Here is a 13,495-nt window from a genome sequence, read left to right as displayed (position 1 = left end):
TTCACATTTTGAGTTCTTGTCCGGTGTCTATTCTTTTGGGAAATAATGACAACTCTGGGTGGCCCTGCATATGGGATGCATAAAGCATATGTGTATTTTACCGTCAAGCCTGGCTCCCCCCGATCTCCTCTTGAACCTCTGATACCAGGACCGCCCTGAGAGTTAGACACACACAATTAGATAAACACAAATTGAAAGACTCAGAATAAGCAAACACATTTTCTTAATGACCAGAGCTGGGGCATGTGTCAAAAAAGCAATTTTAAACACTGTCGCTAGCTCTGTTCCAAAGCATTGTGAGCTGCCTTGTTTCCTACATTAGCAGTGTGCTAATCGCCAAGGACCCTCATAAGTGACCATTTTGGAACACTCTACAAATGAGACTCAACTAACAAGAGTTTGACATTAGTATTTTGCTAAGTTAATAGCACAATACTCTTTGGTGGTTATCAACCGGGAGGCGGGGCCCACTAGGGGCCTACAGCAAACGTTCAAGGAGGCCTCAGGATGACTTCAAATACTGCAAAATTGGCTAGTTCAAAAATTATCAGATTGAATCTGCCTGCAGTTTGGTAGAGAGTATCCTTGACCTGGTTCAAACCATATTCTGCCCACTTATGACCCTCATAAACTTTTGCCCCCACAGCTGCAGGCAACCGCAAGTAATTTAACCCTATTTGTCCGTCTTCCTTTTCCTGTGTTTACTCTAATTGCATCCCCAATGGCCATGGATGCAATAAGGTAGTTCTTATCACTGAAGGCTATGGGCAAATTTGATTCATGAGCTTGCTCAAAACACACTTAATAAAACCTGCTGGTGACGGTGGAAGCTGAGAATACGCAAGCATAAATATCCATTTGAAAAATGCACGTAATAACTTAACAGGACATTTTCGATTCATTTGAGCAGCCAGTGTAATCATAGGAAAGACTTCAGAACACATGACAGTAATATTAATATCAAGATGCAGGAATAATATATACAAAACTGAAATGCAATCGTCTTCCTTGCAAACATCTCTTGGTCAGGGAAATGGGTTTGTATGGATGAAGGAATCTATAAACGCAGACAGGACAGGAGTGGACTAATCGGTTTTGATAAATCGATCTCCTCGTAATGACTTTCTCGAAAGAACTGCTGTTTATACACCATGGCCTTTTCGAGGCCTCAGAATACATTTTCCCTCAGGGTGCATACGATGCTGCCTTCCAAATGAGCTCATTTATTTGTTCCCGCCATATTGAGTTCAACCTGCAGCATGGGCTGAATTGAGCAATCTAATGCTAGGTCTTTTTCTCAATCTCTTAAGCAGTGTCCCGTTTAATTTTATATCTTTAATATCTTTGTGCTCCTTCTTAACACGTTCTGTGTTTTTTTTTCCCTAAAGGGCAATATGGTTAGGACTTCAGACTAAAAACTGAAAAGCTGCTGGCTCCTTAAGAATCCTTTACTATTCTGTGTTCTTGACAAAGACACCTGAACCTGGAATGTTCCTGGAGACTAATCATGGTCATGTGACCATATGAAAGTCACAAATCCCTACAGTCTTTGTTGCATCGCAATCTATAAAGATGTTTTCTCAAACATATCGATGTCTTAGAGTCATAACATGCTAGCTTTATGCTAGAGTGTATTTGTATGCTAAAGTATGTCAGCTATCGCTTTCATGCCAGAGTACGAATGTGAGTTTTAACTACTTTTAATGCTAAGGTATTATAGTAAATTTGTGAGCTAATGTATCAGTGTCAGCTAGGGCTAATGCTAAAGTATGAGAAAAAGTCTGTAAGCTAAAGTATATTAGCTGGCCTTAATGCTAATGCAGGATAGCAAGTCAGGTAAAGTATGAAAGTAATTTGGTCAGTTAAAGTATGTAAAGTGACTTTAATGCTAAGGCATGATAGCAAGTTTTTCAGCTAAAATATGTCAGCTGGCGCTAATGCTAAAGTATGAGAATGAGTTTTTCAGTTAAAGTATGTCAGCTAGCACTAATGCTAAAGTATAATAGCAAGTTTGTCAGCTAAATTATGTCAGCTAGCACTAATGTTAAAGTATAATAGCAAGTTTATCAGCTAAATTATGTCAGCTAGCACTAATGTTAAAGTATAATAGCAAGTTTATCAGCTAAAGTGCATTTAAAGTGTATACAGTAGTTTTTATGCTGGTATGAAAGCGACTTGGAGTAGCTCTGTCACAAAGCTGTTGTGCTAAAATTGAGAAGCTAGATTTTATGCTAAAGTCTGGTATTGACTGGTATTTTTTGAGCTATGTCTTTTAAATTTTGATATATTATCCATATACATATCTAAAAATAGTTTTTTTGTCCTGTAAATCATTTTTTTGTACAAAAACTCACAATTGTCACCTCACCGCTCACTGTCACGTAGCTCATTTCTAATTGGTTAATTTTTTTTATGTTGCAACCTAGTCTACCCCCTCTATCATCTAGTTTAATACAGATCACATTCTAAGGTTGGCCGTTAGTGAGAGGTGAAACTAGTGGTTTTACCGAGCGGCAACCTCGCGCTCTCTCTCGTGAAGCCAATAAGGAAGTGACTAAAACTGTAATTCATCGACTGGCCGCTTGAGGCTGGCTGCAAAAGGGAGTCAGTGCCATAGACTCCCCATGTTAAAATGCCCAATTTTACAGCAGAAAAAAACATGTTTACAGCCTGGTTCAAAAAATGATTTTGGTCTATATTGCTAATTTTTCCCTTCATGACAACTGTGAGGGGGGTGAATTTTTTTATAACTCATCTGTTTAAATTATATTAAGCCTTAAAGTTCTGCATAATTAAGGGCGTGGCCACTTGAGTGACAGGTGGATTGCAGCTGCTGACAATGGCGTCGCGCTAGGTGGGCGTGGCTTCAGCAACCAGCTCCCGCCTTTTTGCCCATTTTCGATTATCCGGGAGAGTCGAGCGGTGACGCGCTGCCAAGATGGCGACGGCCCACTCTGCACACTTTGAGCTTCAAAACCGCTATTGAGGAGTCTATGGGTGACGTCACGGACACTACGTTCATATTTTTTTTACAGTCTATGGGTTTTACCGGTGGTCCTGAGGGTCCAGGTGGTCCTTTGCTGTCCTGAGCACAGGTGCAGGCATGGGGCATGGCAGGACAGTCTTCTTCTACTCTCTGATGGAAGCACAAACAAAACAACATGTCGTACACCATTTCAAACACGGGACTATTTCCTCTCTAGGAATCTAACAGAACTTTATTTGTCCAAGTCAACCAAGGATGTCTGTGCAATTCCCTCAAGTTATTAATTCGCAAGTGCACAAACACAGCAAGCGACCTGGAGATTTTGTTCTTCCTATCCATGGAGGACCAAGTCTATTTGTCTGCTACAAGACTACATAATTGAATTATTTGTAGAGTGGTCATGGATCTTTAAAGTTAGGGACGATTGCCAGAATGGCCGGTTTAAGATCACTTATCAGAGAATATTTTTTTTCAGCATTATATATGTATCCAAAATGATACAGGAAGAGAACAAAAGAGTCATATCGCACTAAAGCATCAGATGTACTGTATACTGACAGTACATACAACTATAAAATCATAAAATTATCCATCACAGCAGAGAACTTTAATAAATAATGATAGCCAATTACAAGGTTGCTTATGGTCCTTTTGTTAGCTTTTTGTTTTATACTAGTCTAGCTTTCCAATATTATTTACATTATTAAGGGGTTTTACACATTTCCAATTCACTGAAATGCTAACAATAACCACCAGTTAGAAAAATGAGTTGCTATTTTGACATTTTAACAGTGTTTTTTTTTTTTTTTTTTCATTACACAGTAATTTGCTGGGACAGCCTAAAGTTGTAACATCTAAAGGGATAGTTCATCCAAAAATGAAAATTCTGTCATTAATTACTCACCCTCATGTCATTCCAAACCTGTAAGACCTTCATTCATCTTCAGAACACAAATTAAGATATTTTTGATGGTATCCGAAAGCTTTCGGACATCATTAAAATAGTCCATGTGACATCAGTGGTTCAACTTTAATTTAATAAACCATCTTCAACACGCCTTCAGGACAGTAAAGTTTTGATGTAGAACTCAAATACGTCTTGGTACTGTTGTGAACGAGTATCGAATTCTGACACGGAAGAGAAGGTCTTATGGGATTGGAACGAAATGAAGGTGAATAATTGATGAGAGAGTTTTAATTTTTGTGTGAACTATCACTTTAATTTGACAACTTTGTCTTTACATATGCCAATATTTTTGGTAGTTCAAATAGATTGGTATTTTTTAACATTATGTCTTAATCAAATATATGGTAAAGCTTGTAAGTTGTAAAATATAAAGGCAACCTGTAATAATGAAAACATTGTCTCATTATCATTTACAATGAATTTCTGGCAATCACAGCTATTTTATTTTTATTTTTTTTCCAGTGCACTATTAGTCTAGAGATTTGGAGGCAAAGAGGATAAATCAGTGAATCAGCGGCGCTGGCCTAGAGGTTCAAATCCACCTTTACATAACTCTTTATTTTAATAAACCAAATTTGTAGTATGTCAGCGGATGAATATCAGAAGCAGGACCACATTTGTTTGTTGGACCTTTATTAGATACGTTTCCGCCGCAAGCTATTTCATATTAGCCATGACAAAAAGTGGTGGAAAGATGCCTAGGGCGATGATGGTCCCCAGATAAGGTTAAAGGCATGTTACACTAATCAGTACAGCAATAATCGATTCTAAAGTAATTATGAACACTAAGTATGAGTGCTGATTGGTCATCACTGTATATTTGAGTTTTACATTGTAGTTAAGATATTTGGGGTTTCACCAGTGACAGAACTGCAGTATTAATGTAAGCTGATTATAGTGTGGCTTATTTAGCTTGCTGATTGTATAAAACAGATATATTGTATAAAATACCGACTTGTCTGGTCTTACCAAGCCTGGGAGCTCACAGCACTTATCCCGACTGGCCCATGATGTGCTGCAGACTATGTCAAACATCTGGAGCTGAAACTGTGGACAGGATCATAAAAACACACACAAACAGAGCAAATATACAAGGCTGTTGAATAGCATTCACTCATTTAACAACTAATGCAATTGTCATGCATTATAAATCTTATCAACACAAACATTTTATGAAGTCTAAACAAATTGCAGGGGATCACTGTTGAGGATGAATAAAATCTAAATAAGCAGAAACTTTATGCATTTACTAACAGTCGTGCTTGAGATGCGTCTGATTATTTGTTTGGGCTGAATGACTGATTCTAATAGTTTTACAACTTTTGCACGGTACAAACTCCCATTCCAACCCCCACCAGCATAATTACAAAGACAATTAGTCTCATCACTTGTGCCGGCAGCCTCTGAGGAGAATAAAATCAGACGCACTCCTACACAATTAGACATAATGATCCACACATTCTGATGGAAAAACCAAAAGGCATAAAGTCTGTATTTACCATCTTAAACTGAGTGCCCATGCTTTGAATTCCACAAAATCATTATAAGGGTGAATCTGAGACGACGATTGTGCTTTCAAAGGCCTCAGAGTTTCAGACCATCTTTAATAATTATCAGACTCCAAACAAAGACTCCACAGAAACACTCCTCCACTTGTATACTGAGTTCTTTGTGTCTGTATGAGACAAAAGCTGGTCCTGTTATGGGCTCAAATGATCCTTTCAGGCCTGGGTAAGTCTCATCTTTTAGGACTGAGGCTGAATGGCTGTGGTCTTACCGGTGCTGAGTTATCTCTCCTTCCACGTGAGAGGGCCATGCGTCCCAGAACCTCCACTCCATCAATGGTGATGTTTCCTGCAGCGTTGATGGATTTCTCTCCCACCGTTTTGCAGTCAATCACCACTTTAGCAGCAGTTTTGCTGATGGCCACATGAAGCTGGGTGAGATAGAGAGTGAAACGTAACATTTAATGATAGATTAAAGTTATTTAAGCAACAAGATATGCTGCAACAGATGTATTGTATTGTGTCATTAGATCTGATAATAAAGTTCCCAACCATTTGACTATCAAATGAATCATGTGCAAAAATACTTTGTGAATGATATTCTAAGGAATTAAGAATTGGTTAAGCTTTTCTGTGTTGTAAATGAGCTCCACAAGCTATTTTTGCAGCAATTTTCAAAAAGTGGTCAAAAAAGTGACTTTTTCATTTCATTTAGTATTATGGTTTGATTTAAAAGATACAGAAATGTTCTAATAAATTATACAATGCATATTTGTTATATGTGAAGGGAACAGAATAACACCTAAACTGGCATTAACATAACATTAGAATTCTAATAACATTTCCAAAATGTCTTCCTCTGTGTCACGTTGCACATCTTTACTGGAAAATCTTTTCTGATTTTGATAAATTAATTTCAAGAATAACTTTAATATTATCGATGATATTTGAAAATTATTATGTATGCATAATACATTATGCCTCATACATTTGAGGCACTTTTTATTTTTATAGTTTTTTTTTAGGTCTTTGATGTATATTGATTTCAAGTTATTGATTTATTATGAATTTTATCATATATTTTGATCACCACGAAGCTTAATGTTTCTTTAGTAACAAAAAATAATTAAATGAACAGAAATGATTCAAAGATTTTAAATATGCAAAATACTATAATACTATAATATAACTATAAAACCTTAATATATCAAATATGATATATAATAACACAATTAACAACTAAAAAATATACTGTTTTGTCTAAAAGTATGATAGTACAATAGTTTCATTTCAAAAGATTTTTTGGTAACACTTTACAAGGTTCCATACATTAACTATATTTAATGCATTAACTAACAATGAGAAATACATTTGTTACAGTATTAATCTTTTTTTGTTAACGTTTGTTAATAAAAATACAACTGTTCATTGTTATTTCACATTAGCTCAGGTCCATTACATTACAATAATTAACTTTTGATTTTAATAATTTATTACTAAAAGTTGGAATCAACATTAACTAAGATTAATAAATGCTTTAGAAGTGTTTTTCATTGTTTGTTTATGTTAACTAGTTAACTAATGTTAACAAATTGAACTTTATTGTGTTTATTTCAAAATGTCAGGCTTGGCTGGGTTAAACATCAAATTCTAAGTTTTCCATTTCAATCTGAGACTTTAAGTGAGTCTTACAGAAACATTCAAGTTCACTAATGCACACCAGTGAAAACCAAATCAAGCTTGCCGTGTCTACATTCAGTGTCTCTCGTGATTTATTGTCAATCAGATGAGAGAACTGTAATTGTCCATAACAACCACAACACTCAAACAGAAGCTAAAACAGTGTTAGCAAAAGTTCATATCTATATGTCAGAGTATATTTCAGTATGAGACAGCACACATTGCCTGTTAATGGATTTGGGGTCTAAAACTCAATTTTATAGTGTTTTTTGGTTTGAGTTGTAAGTGCGAGTGTGCTGTCAGAAAGGCGGGCTGATAGCAGACTCAGACCAAGCTCATTATTCTGAAATCTCACATTAATGTCAATTATAAAGCATTATGAAGGGAGGCTGTTTAATGCTCAGAAATTAAACTTCTCTATCAGGGTAGGGGAAAAAACAAAAAGGCTGAGACAGATAAAATTTGGTTAAGTCTGAGAGGCGCTACACTTGTGTTTTGGCAAATATAGATTTTCATACTGAATATCACCTTCCATTTTCTGAGCGGCAGGTGTTTCTGCAGCGAAAGCCAATTAGATTGTGCAGCTGCAGCAGTGACATGTCCATGTGCTGCATGTGTTTAATCTGACAGTGGGGCTGAGAGTGTTTGTGAGTGTGTCTGAACTGGTCTGCTGGTGTGTAATGATGATCTCCTATGCAGGAGCGGCCGCTGATGGTCACATCTGCCTCCTGATCAGTTTCAGGATAATTCTGTTTCCAACATGATGAACTGGCGCATTTCACACAGCAAGCTGTCCCAAATTTAAACATACAGTGATTGTTTGTTAATCTGTACGTTTGGCTTGTATGGTAGTACTAGCAGGTTAGTATGGTTTATGCTTTAATGTGTGGGGGTATGTGTGTTTGTGTGCATTATTTAATAATACTTTTAACAATAATTTGATTACATTCTGATGTTCTATTTTACATCACACTGCTCAAACATTTGGCAACAAACAGTGGTTGTTGGGTTTTACTGGATCTGTGTGCATGTTGGTGATTGGGACAGTGTACATTAGAATGTCTAAAGTGTCACCATTTGTTAGTATTTATTATATCAGTGGAAACCAGCCTCTACAGCCATAAAACTATTATTAGTTTTTTATGCTGCTTTGGTTTTTGCTGGTTAGCAAAATAGTCTTTTTGATAAAGTTGATTATTGTTGTTGTTTTGAAGTTTTGAATTCAGTTAAGTTTTCCCCTCAGTGAAAGCTAATGGCAAGTATCCATTACCATCTTTACATTATTACTTAAAATAAAGGATAATTTGACTTTACGAACTTGGATTTTATTTAAGGATGATAATAGTATAGTAGATAGTAGGATAGTAATAGAAAGATAATAACACCAATGATACAGTTCGGAAATAATAACAACAACAACAACAATAATAATAACTATTGTTATAATTAGATGTGTCAATACAATCTCAAAACAAACAATGTATCATATTATAGTAAAATACATTTTAATCATTTTTCCCTACTAACAATCATTCACTCACTCTAATATGACATTTTTAAATGAACTGGATGGATGGATGGATGGATGGATGGATGGATGAATGAATCAGTTCTTGATAGCTAGTACAGTATGTGACAAAAGAACCTTATGAATGTGATTACACATTATTTATCACATATAACTTTATATTTCTTCATGACGTATGCTGTTTATGATCGAGTGTTGTCAGAGTAGCAATGTTTCACTCAGTTTGAAGCTGCTTGTGTCAGCACTTCCTCCAAATGTATTCCACACAGTTCTAACCTTGATTCTAAATGCACACAAGAGCATAAAAGTACAGAACACTACCAAATAACTTCCATAAGATGAGTGTGTATCTGAAGCGTAGCAGCATCCACATGACTTCCTCTCACGACCTTACAAAATTGCAACCGTTGAGCACTGGTTTTTGAAAGTGTGGAATAAATCATGGTTCAGAGGAACGAGGTGTTTTTTTGTAATAGAGGGCCGATGAGAGTCCTAGAACCTCTGAGCTCTTCTAAGTCGGGGGCTTTATTTAAAAGCTGTCATAACAACTGAAGCCAACTGTGTGTTACTTGGGGTCAGTGGTATTGAGGACAGCGACTGTCGTGCAAAAAGGGTTTACATTGTGGAAATCAGATTCAGCTGTGGCCAGACAAACTCTCAGCTTTAGCCACAAGCCCCGAATACGGAGCTCATTAGCAACTACAAAATAAAACCGTGCCAACTCAACACTGTTGCGGCGCTCTATAAAGCAGATTATATTCGTTTGTGCACTGAACGCTCACTTAAATGCAAATAGAGATAAATTAATGTACCGTGTCTTAGTTTGCGTTTGCCGCTCTGTTAAACACTGTTTCTGTTTATTTTTCATTTCTGGGTCATTCTCAAATGAGATTTTCTGAATTATAGATTGCTGAAGTTTTGGATTTTTTTCAGTTCTCTGAAATAAAAGTGATGGTTAATGTTAAGTCTGACATTATTAAACATCATAACTGATCATTTGAAATTTGTTCAATAATTTTATCTTGTTTTATTTCACAAATTAAGAAAGAGATGTCTGAGATTCTAAGTGTCAGTATCATCTAAAAACACACTAATTAATCAAAATAAATAATTCAATTACAACATTAAGTCCTTTTTGTACTGAAAATCTTTTAAAAGAACATTATAATTTTTTTTTTTAAATTTAAGTTAATTTTTAGTAAATAAAGCTACCCAGCAGGTTGGTTAAACATTTAACCCAACTGCTGGATCAAAACAACCCAATTACTGGCTTTGTCCATATTTAACCCAACACTGGTTGTTTTTAACCCATCATTTGTGTATTGGCACCTTCAAAATAACTGATATTTTTCACAAAATGTATTTTTACATTAAAATATAAAATTACAAGTAACATTTTTTAAATAAAAAAGTAAATAAATAATAATATAATAAAAAAAATAATTACTGTAGTTCAAAAAATAATTTATTTTAATTCACTCATTTAGTTGGATTACAAATAAACAAAAAAAAATTAACATGATTATAAATAATTTCTAAAACATAGAGGGAAAACTCACTATATGCACATTTAAACTTCTTACATTGAACCTGAAAGAACTTTTCTAGAATGTTTTTGTATTATCAAAATACAGGTTTATAATAAATTAATAGTAAAGTTTAACTAAAGTTTAAAAATGAGACTTATAATGGTATAATGCTAACTTATAATGTCATACAAGTGGAATAGCAGATGAAAGGGAAATCTGACAAATTCATTTAATCTTATATTAATAATATGGAGTTTCTTGAAAAGTCAAGAGACATGTTTGTCATCAGAATTTGAGAATGATCCACATAAAAGTATAAAAGCTGTCTTCAGAAAACTATTGAATGAGCGATAAAAAAAGACAGGTGAAGTTCTTCAATGAAAGTGTCCAAATCCTGCTTATTCCCCACCATTTAGATGAGACAGGCAGAGATATATTTATTAATTCAGGATCCGGTGCGGAGACTGTGCTGAAGTAATCTGTATTACTCACAGACTCTAATCTTGACGAGCTCTGCCAAGAGGGATTACCCTACAAACACATCATAAGTGATGTCAAGAGAATACTCGCTCATAAACACACACGCCACTGCATCAGAGGCTGCGGACGGCTTGTCATGCACTCAAAGGTAGAACACACTTGGCAGGAAAAGGGAATTATAACCAGACAAGCAACACACAGAGCCTTGGAATACATCAGACAGCCTCTAAAAACTACTGGAGGGCGGAAGAGTGATAGAGAGCTCTTCACCAGCACGGATGTGAAGAAAGAATACAGAAAATGAACAGGACAGGGCTATCATAAGCCATTTTCATACTGTCAGGACTCTGTAGTGCATGCCCTGGGTGAAATAATAATTGAAATTCCACGGTGTACATTTTAGAAACATGGCTGACAGCATCACTTCCTGTCTGTCATTGACCCTCAAAGGAAGCTCATAGAACTTTTAACGTTTTTGTTGTAGAAAAATTAGGGTTGTGTTTAAAACTGGTATATGTGTGAATACATTATGTTTTTGTCTTTTAGTTTTTACTTTAACTAAGCTGAAATTAAGTTGATCTAATAGTGTATTTTAATGCCTACTGTGTTTTTTTCCCCAAAAAAAGATGTGTGAGATAAAACAATAATTGGCAGATTGAACAAAATGTAAATAATTTAAAATGCAAAGATGAAATCTGAAGATCAGAAAGCGTAGTTTGATCATGACAACTCTCTGAAGATTTTAGCATGGTGATGGATATGACAATGTTAATGTATTTGGTCTTGGCAGAATATATCTGCTATGCTGCTGCTGCTGTTGGTTATTGCTGTAGTTGTAGATTATTGCTGCTGCTGCAAGCAAGTGCAGAAACTTGCTACTGCCAATGCATATGGGGATATGGTGCTGTGAGTATTTAAGATATACTGCTGTTGCACAAATAGCATATAAAAGAACCCGTAGAAGATCTATACAGGTGGAGCTGGGGAAGGTGAAGGGTTTTAGAAAACTCTGAAAGTTATATATAATATATAAATGCAAGGCAGTAAGCTCATTGGCTGCATATGCAGCATGAACCAATCAGCTTGTGGCAAGTTGTTTAACTCTCTGAATATCATCAGTTACATTAACACAGGGGGGCAGCTGTGGCCTAATGGTTAGAGAATTGGACTTGTAACCAGAAGGTCACAGGTTCAAACTAAAAACATCAGTGATATTCGATTCTGACAGTCAAGGCAAAACTATAAAGAAAATGAGGTAACTTTATAAATTACAGTTAGTGTATTCAGCTGTATTTGGTCATTTGGTGCATGAATGGTCATAGTATGAATTAACATAAAGTTTGATTACTATAATTCAAGCGTTTCCAAAGTCCATCTTAAATCATGACTTTCCTGACAAGAAAGAGAAAACTTCAGCCATGAGACTGAAACACAAATGACTGTATAGTTTCTGTAATCATAGTCATAGCTGGATCATAAATGGAAGACAGACTGACCTTATGGAAACTGCCATAGAAAATCTTCTTAATTTCACTTCCTTCGAAAGTCACCGTTTGAAATTCTCCCTTGTAGTCGTAATTGAAAAAGGTTAATGTTTTCCCTCCGTCTGAAGAGAGACAAAAAACATTAGACTCAAGGGTTTTAGATCTTTTAAGACAGTGGTTCTCGACTGGTTTTGTTTCAGGACTAAGATTTTACATTGTGTAGACAATCAAACATGCACTCCATATGTGCATGCCTTTCTGGGTTAGGAGAACTGTCCAAAACTGAGTTTAGCTACATTTCAGTGGTTTCATGCTCTCGCCAGCCAAAGCTTCACTGCAAAAAATGCATTTTGGTCAGCACAAACCATCTTTATTCCACGCATTAATGCAGTCTTGGTTGCATTTTCTTTAACCTTGTGTATTTTTGTACATGGTTTTTAAGAATACTCTGGCATCTGCATAATTTTTGCCAAGGAACCACACAGTTTATTAGACACACAGCTTTTGACACCTTCAACAAATGAAAAGGAAAGATTTTATGTTAGGCCTGCATAGGGGCATAAAGCAAATCAAAAACAGTAATACTCACTATCCAGGATAATGCCCACAAGGGGCTCATTGTTTTTGTCAAGGATTTCCCACAATGCAAAAGGTTCCTGAGGAGTTTCAGGCAGTATGCGGAACAGCATAGTTATAGTGTAGTCAGAGGGAAGGCCTTCAGGATGTAGATACCTGTCAACATAAATCATACACTTGCAAACTCCTACACATCATGTTTGAAATAATATACTGAAATGATTTGTCACTTTTTAAAGTTTTTTTTTTCTTTTTTTTTTTTTTGAGGTTTTAAATAGCCCCACACATGATATGTGGAAGGAAAGAAGATAACATGGAAGAGGAAGATATTATGGCCACAAATTGAGACTCTGTTCCCTCATTTTAGATAAATAATGTTTAGCCACATTGTACTAATTAGTTCATTTGTTTTAGTTCAATCACAGAATGAATTAGTACAACATGGCCACAATTTACCTAAAACAGAACTAAATAATCAAATGTGGCAACAATGCATGTCATGTATAGGGTCTGTACTGAACAATTGTTCCACATTTAGTTTATTTGATTAATTCAAATTTGGCATCAGACTTGTGTGAATAGTTTTGGTACAAAACAATTGTTAACAATTTAGGAATCAGACTATTGGAGAACTTGTCGATGACTTGTTTTTTTGAAAGTCTTGACTGTCATTTTTTAGTCTTTTCATTTAAATGATTTACTTATTTATATAATTTTTAGAGAGTTAAGAAAATAAAAAAATACAGATACACCACTCTTA

General features: G+C 35.5%; 1 protein-coding gene across 6 annotated transcripts in view; it reads right to left on the bottom strand.

Annotated features, from left to right (window-relative positions):
• The window catches only part of col14a1a (collagen, type XIV, alpha 1a), a 115,525-nt gene that overhangs the window by 21,536 nt on the left and 80,494 nt on the right, over positions 1-13,495 (bottom strand). For all 6 annotated transcript variants that reach the window (XM_042740700.1, XM_042740701.1, XM_042740703.1 and 3 more), the window contains 6 exons: positions 12,749-12,891; positions 12,172-12,281; positions 5,731-5,889; positions 4,923-5,000; positions 3,050-3,136; positions 102-155 (listed from right to left, as the gene is read on the bottom strand). In XM_042740700.1, coding sequence (XP_042596634.1) covers positions 102-155; positions 3,050-3,136; positions 4,923-5,000; positions 5,731-5,889; positions 12,172-12,281; positions 12,749-12,891 — 631 coding nt within the window. The remainder of the gene's footprint in view (positions 1-101; positions 156-3,049; positions 3,137-4,922; positions 5,001-5,730; positions 5,890-12,171; positions 12,282-12,748; positions 12,892-13,495) is intronic.

The sequence above is a fragment of the Cyprinus carpio genome, chromosome B16, assembly GCF_018340385.1.
Source record: "Cyprinus carpio isolate SPL01 chromosome B16, ASM1834038v1, whole genome shotgun sequence".
NCBI classification, from domain to species: domain Eukaryota; kingdom Metazoa; phylum Chordata; class Actinopteri; order Cypriniformes; family Cyprinidae; genus Cyprinus; species Cyprinus carpio.
The sequence above is the reverse complement of the archived record's forward strand: the minus strand, read 5'-3'. Positions and strand labels throughout refer to the sequence as shown.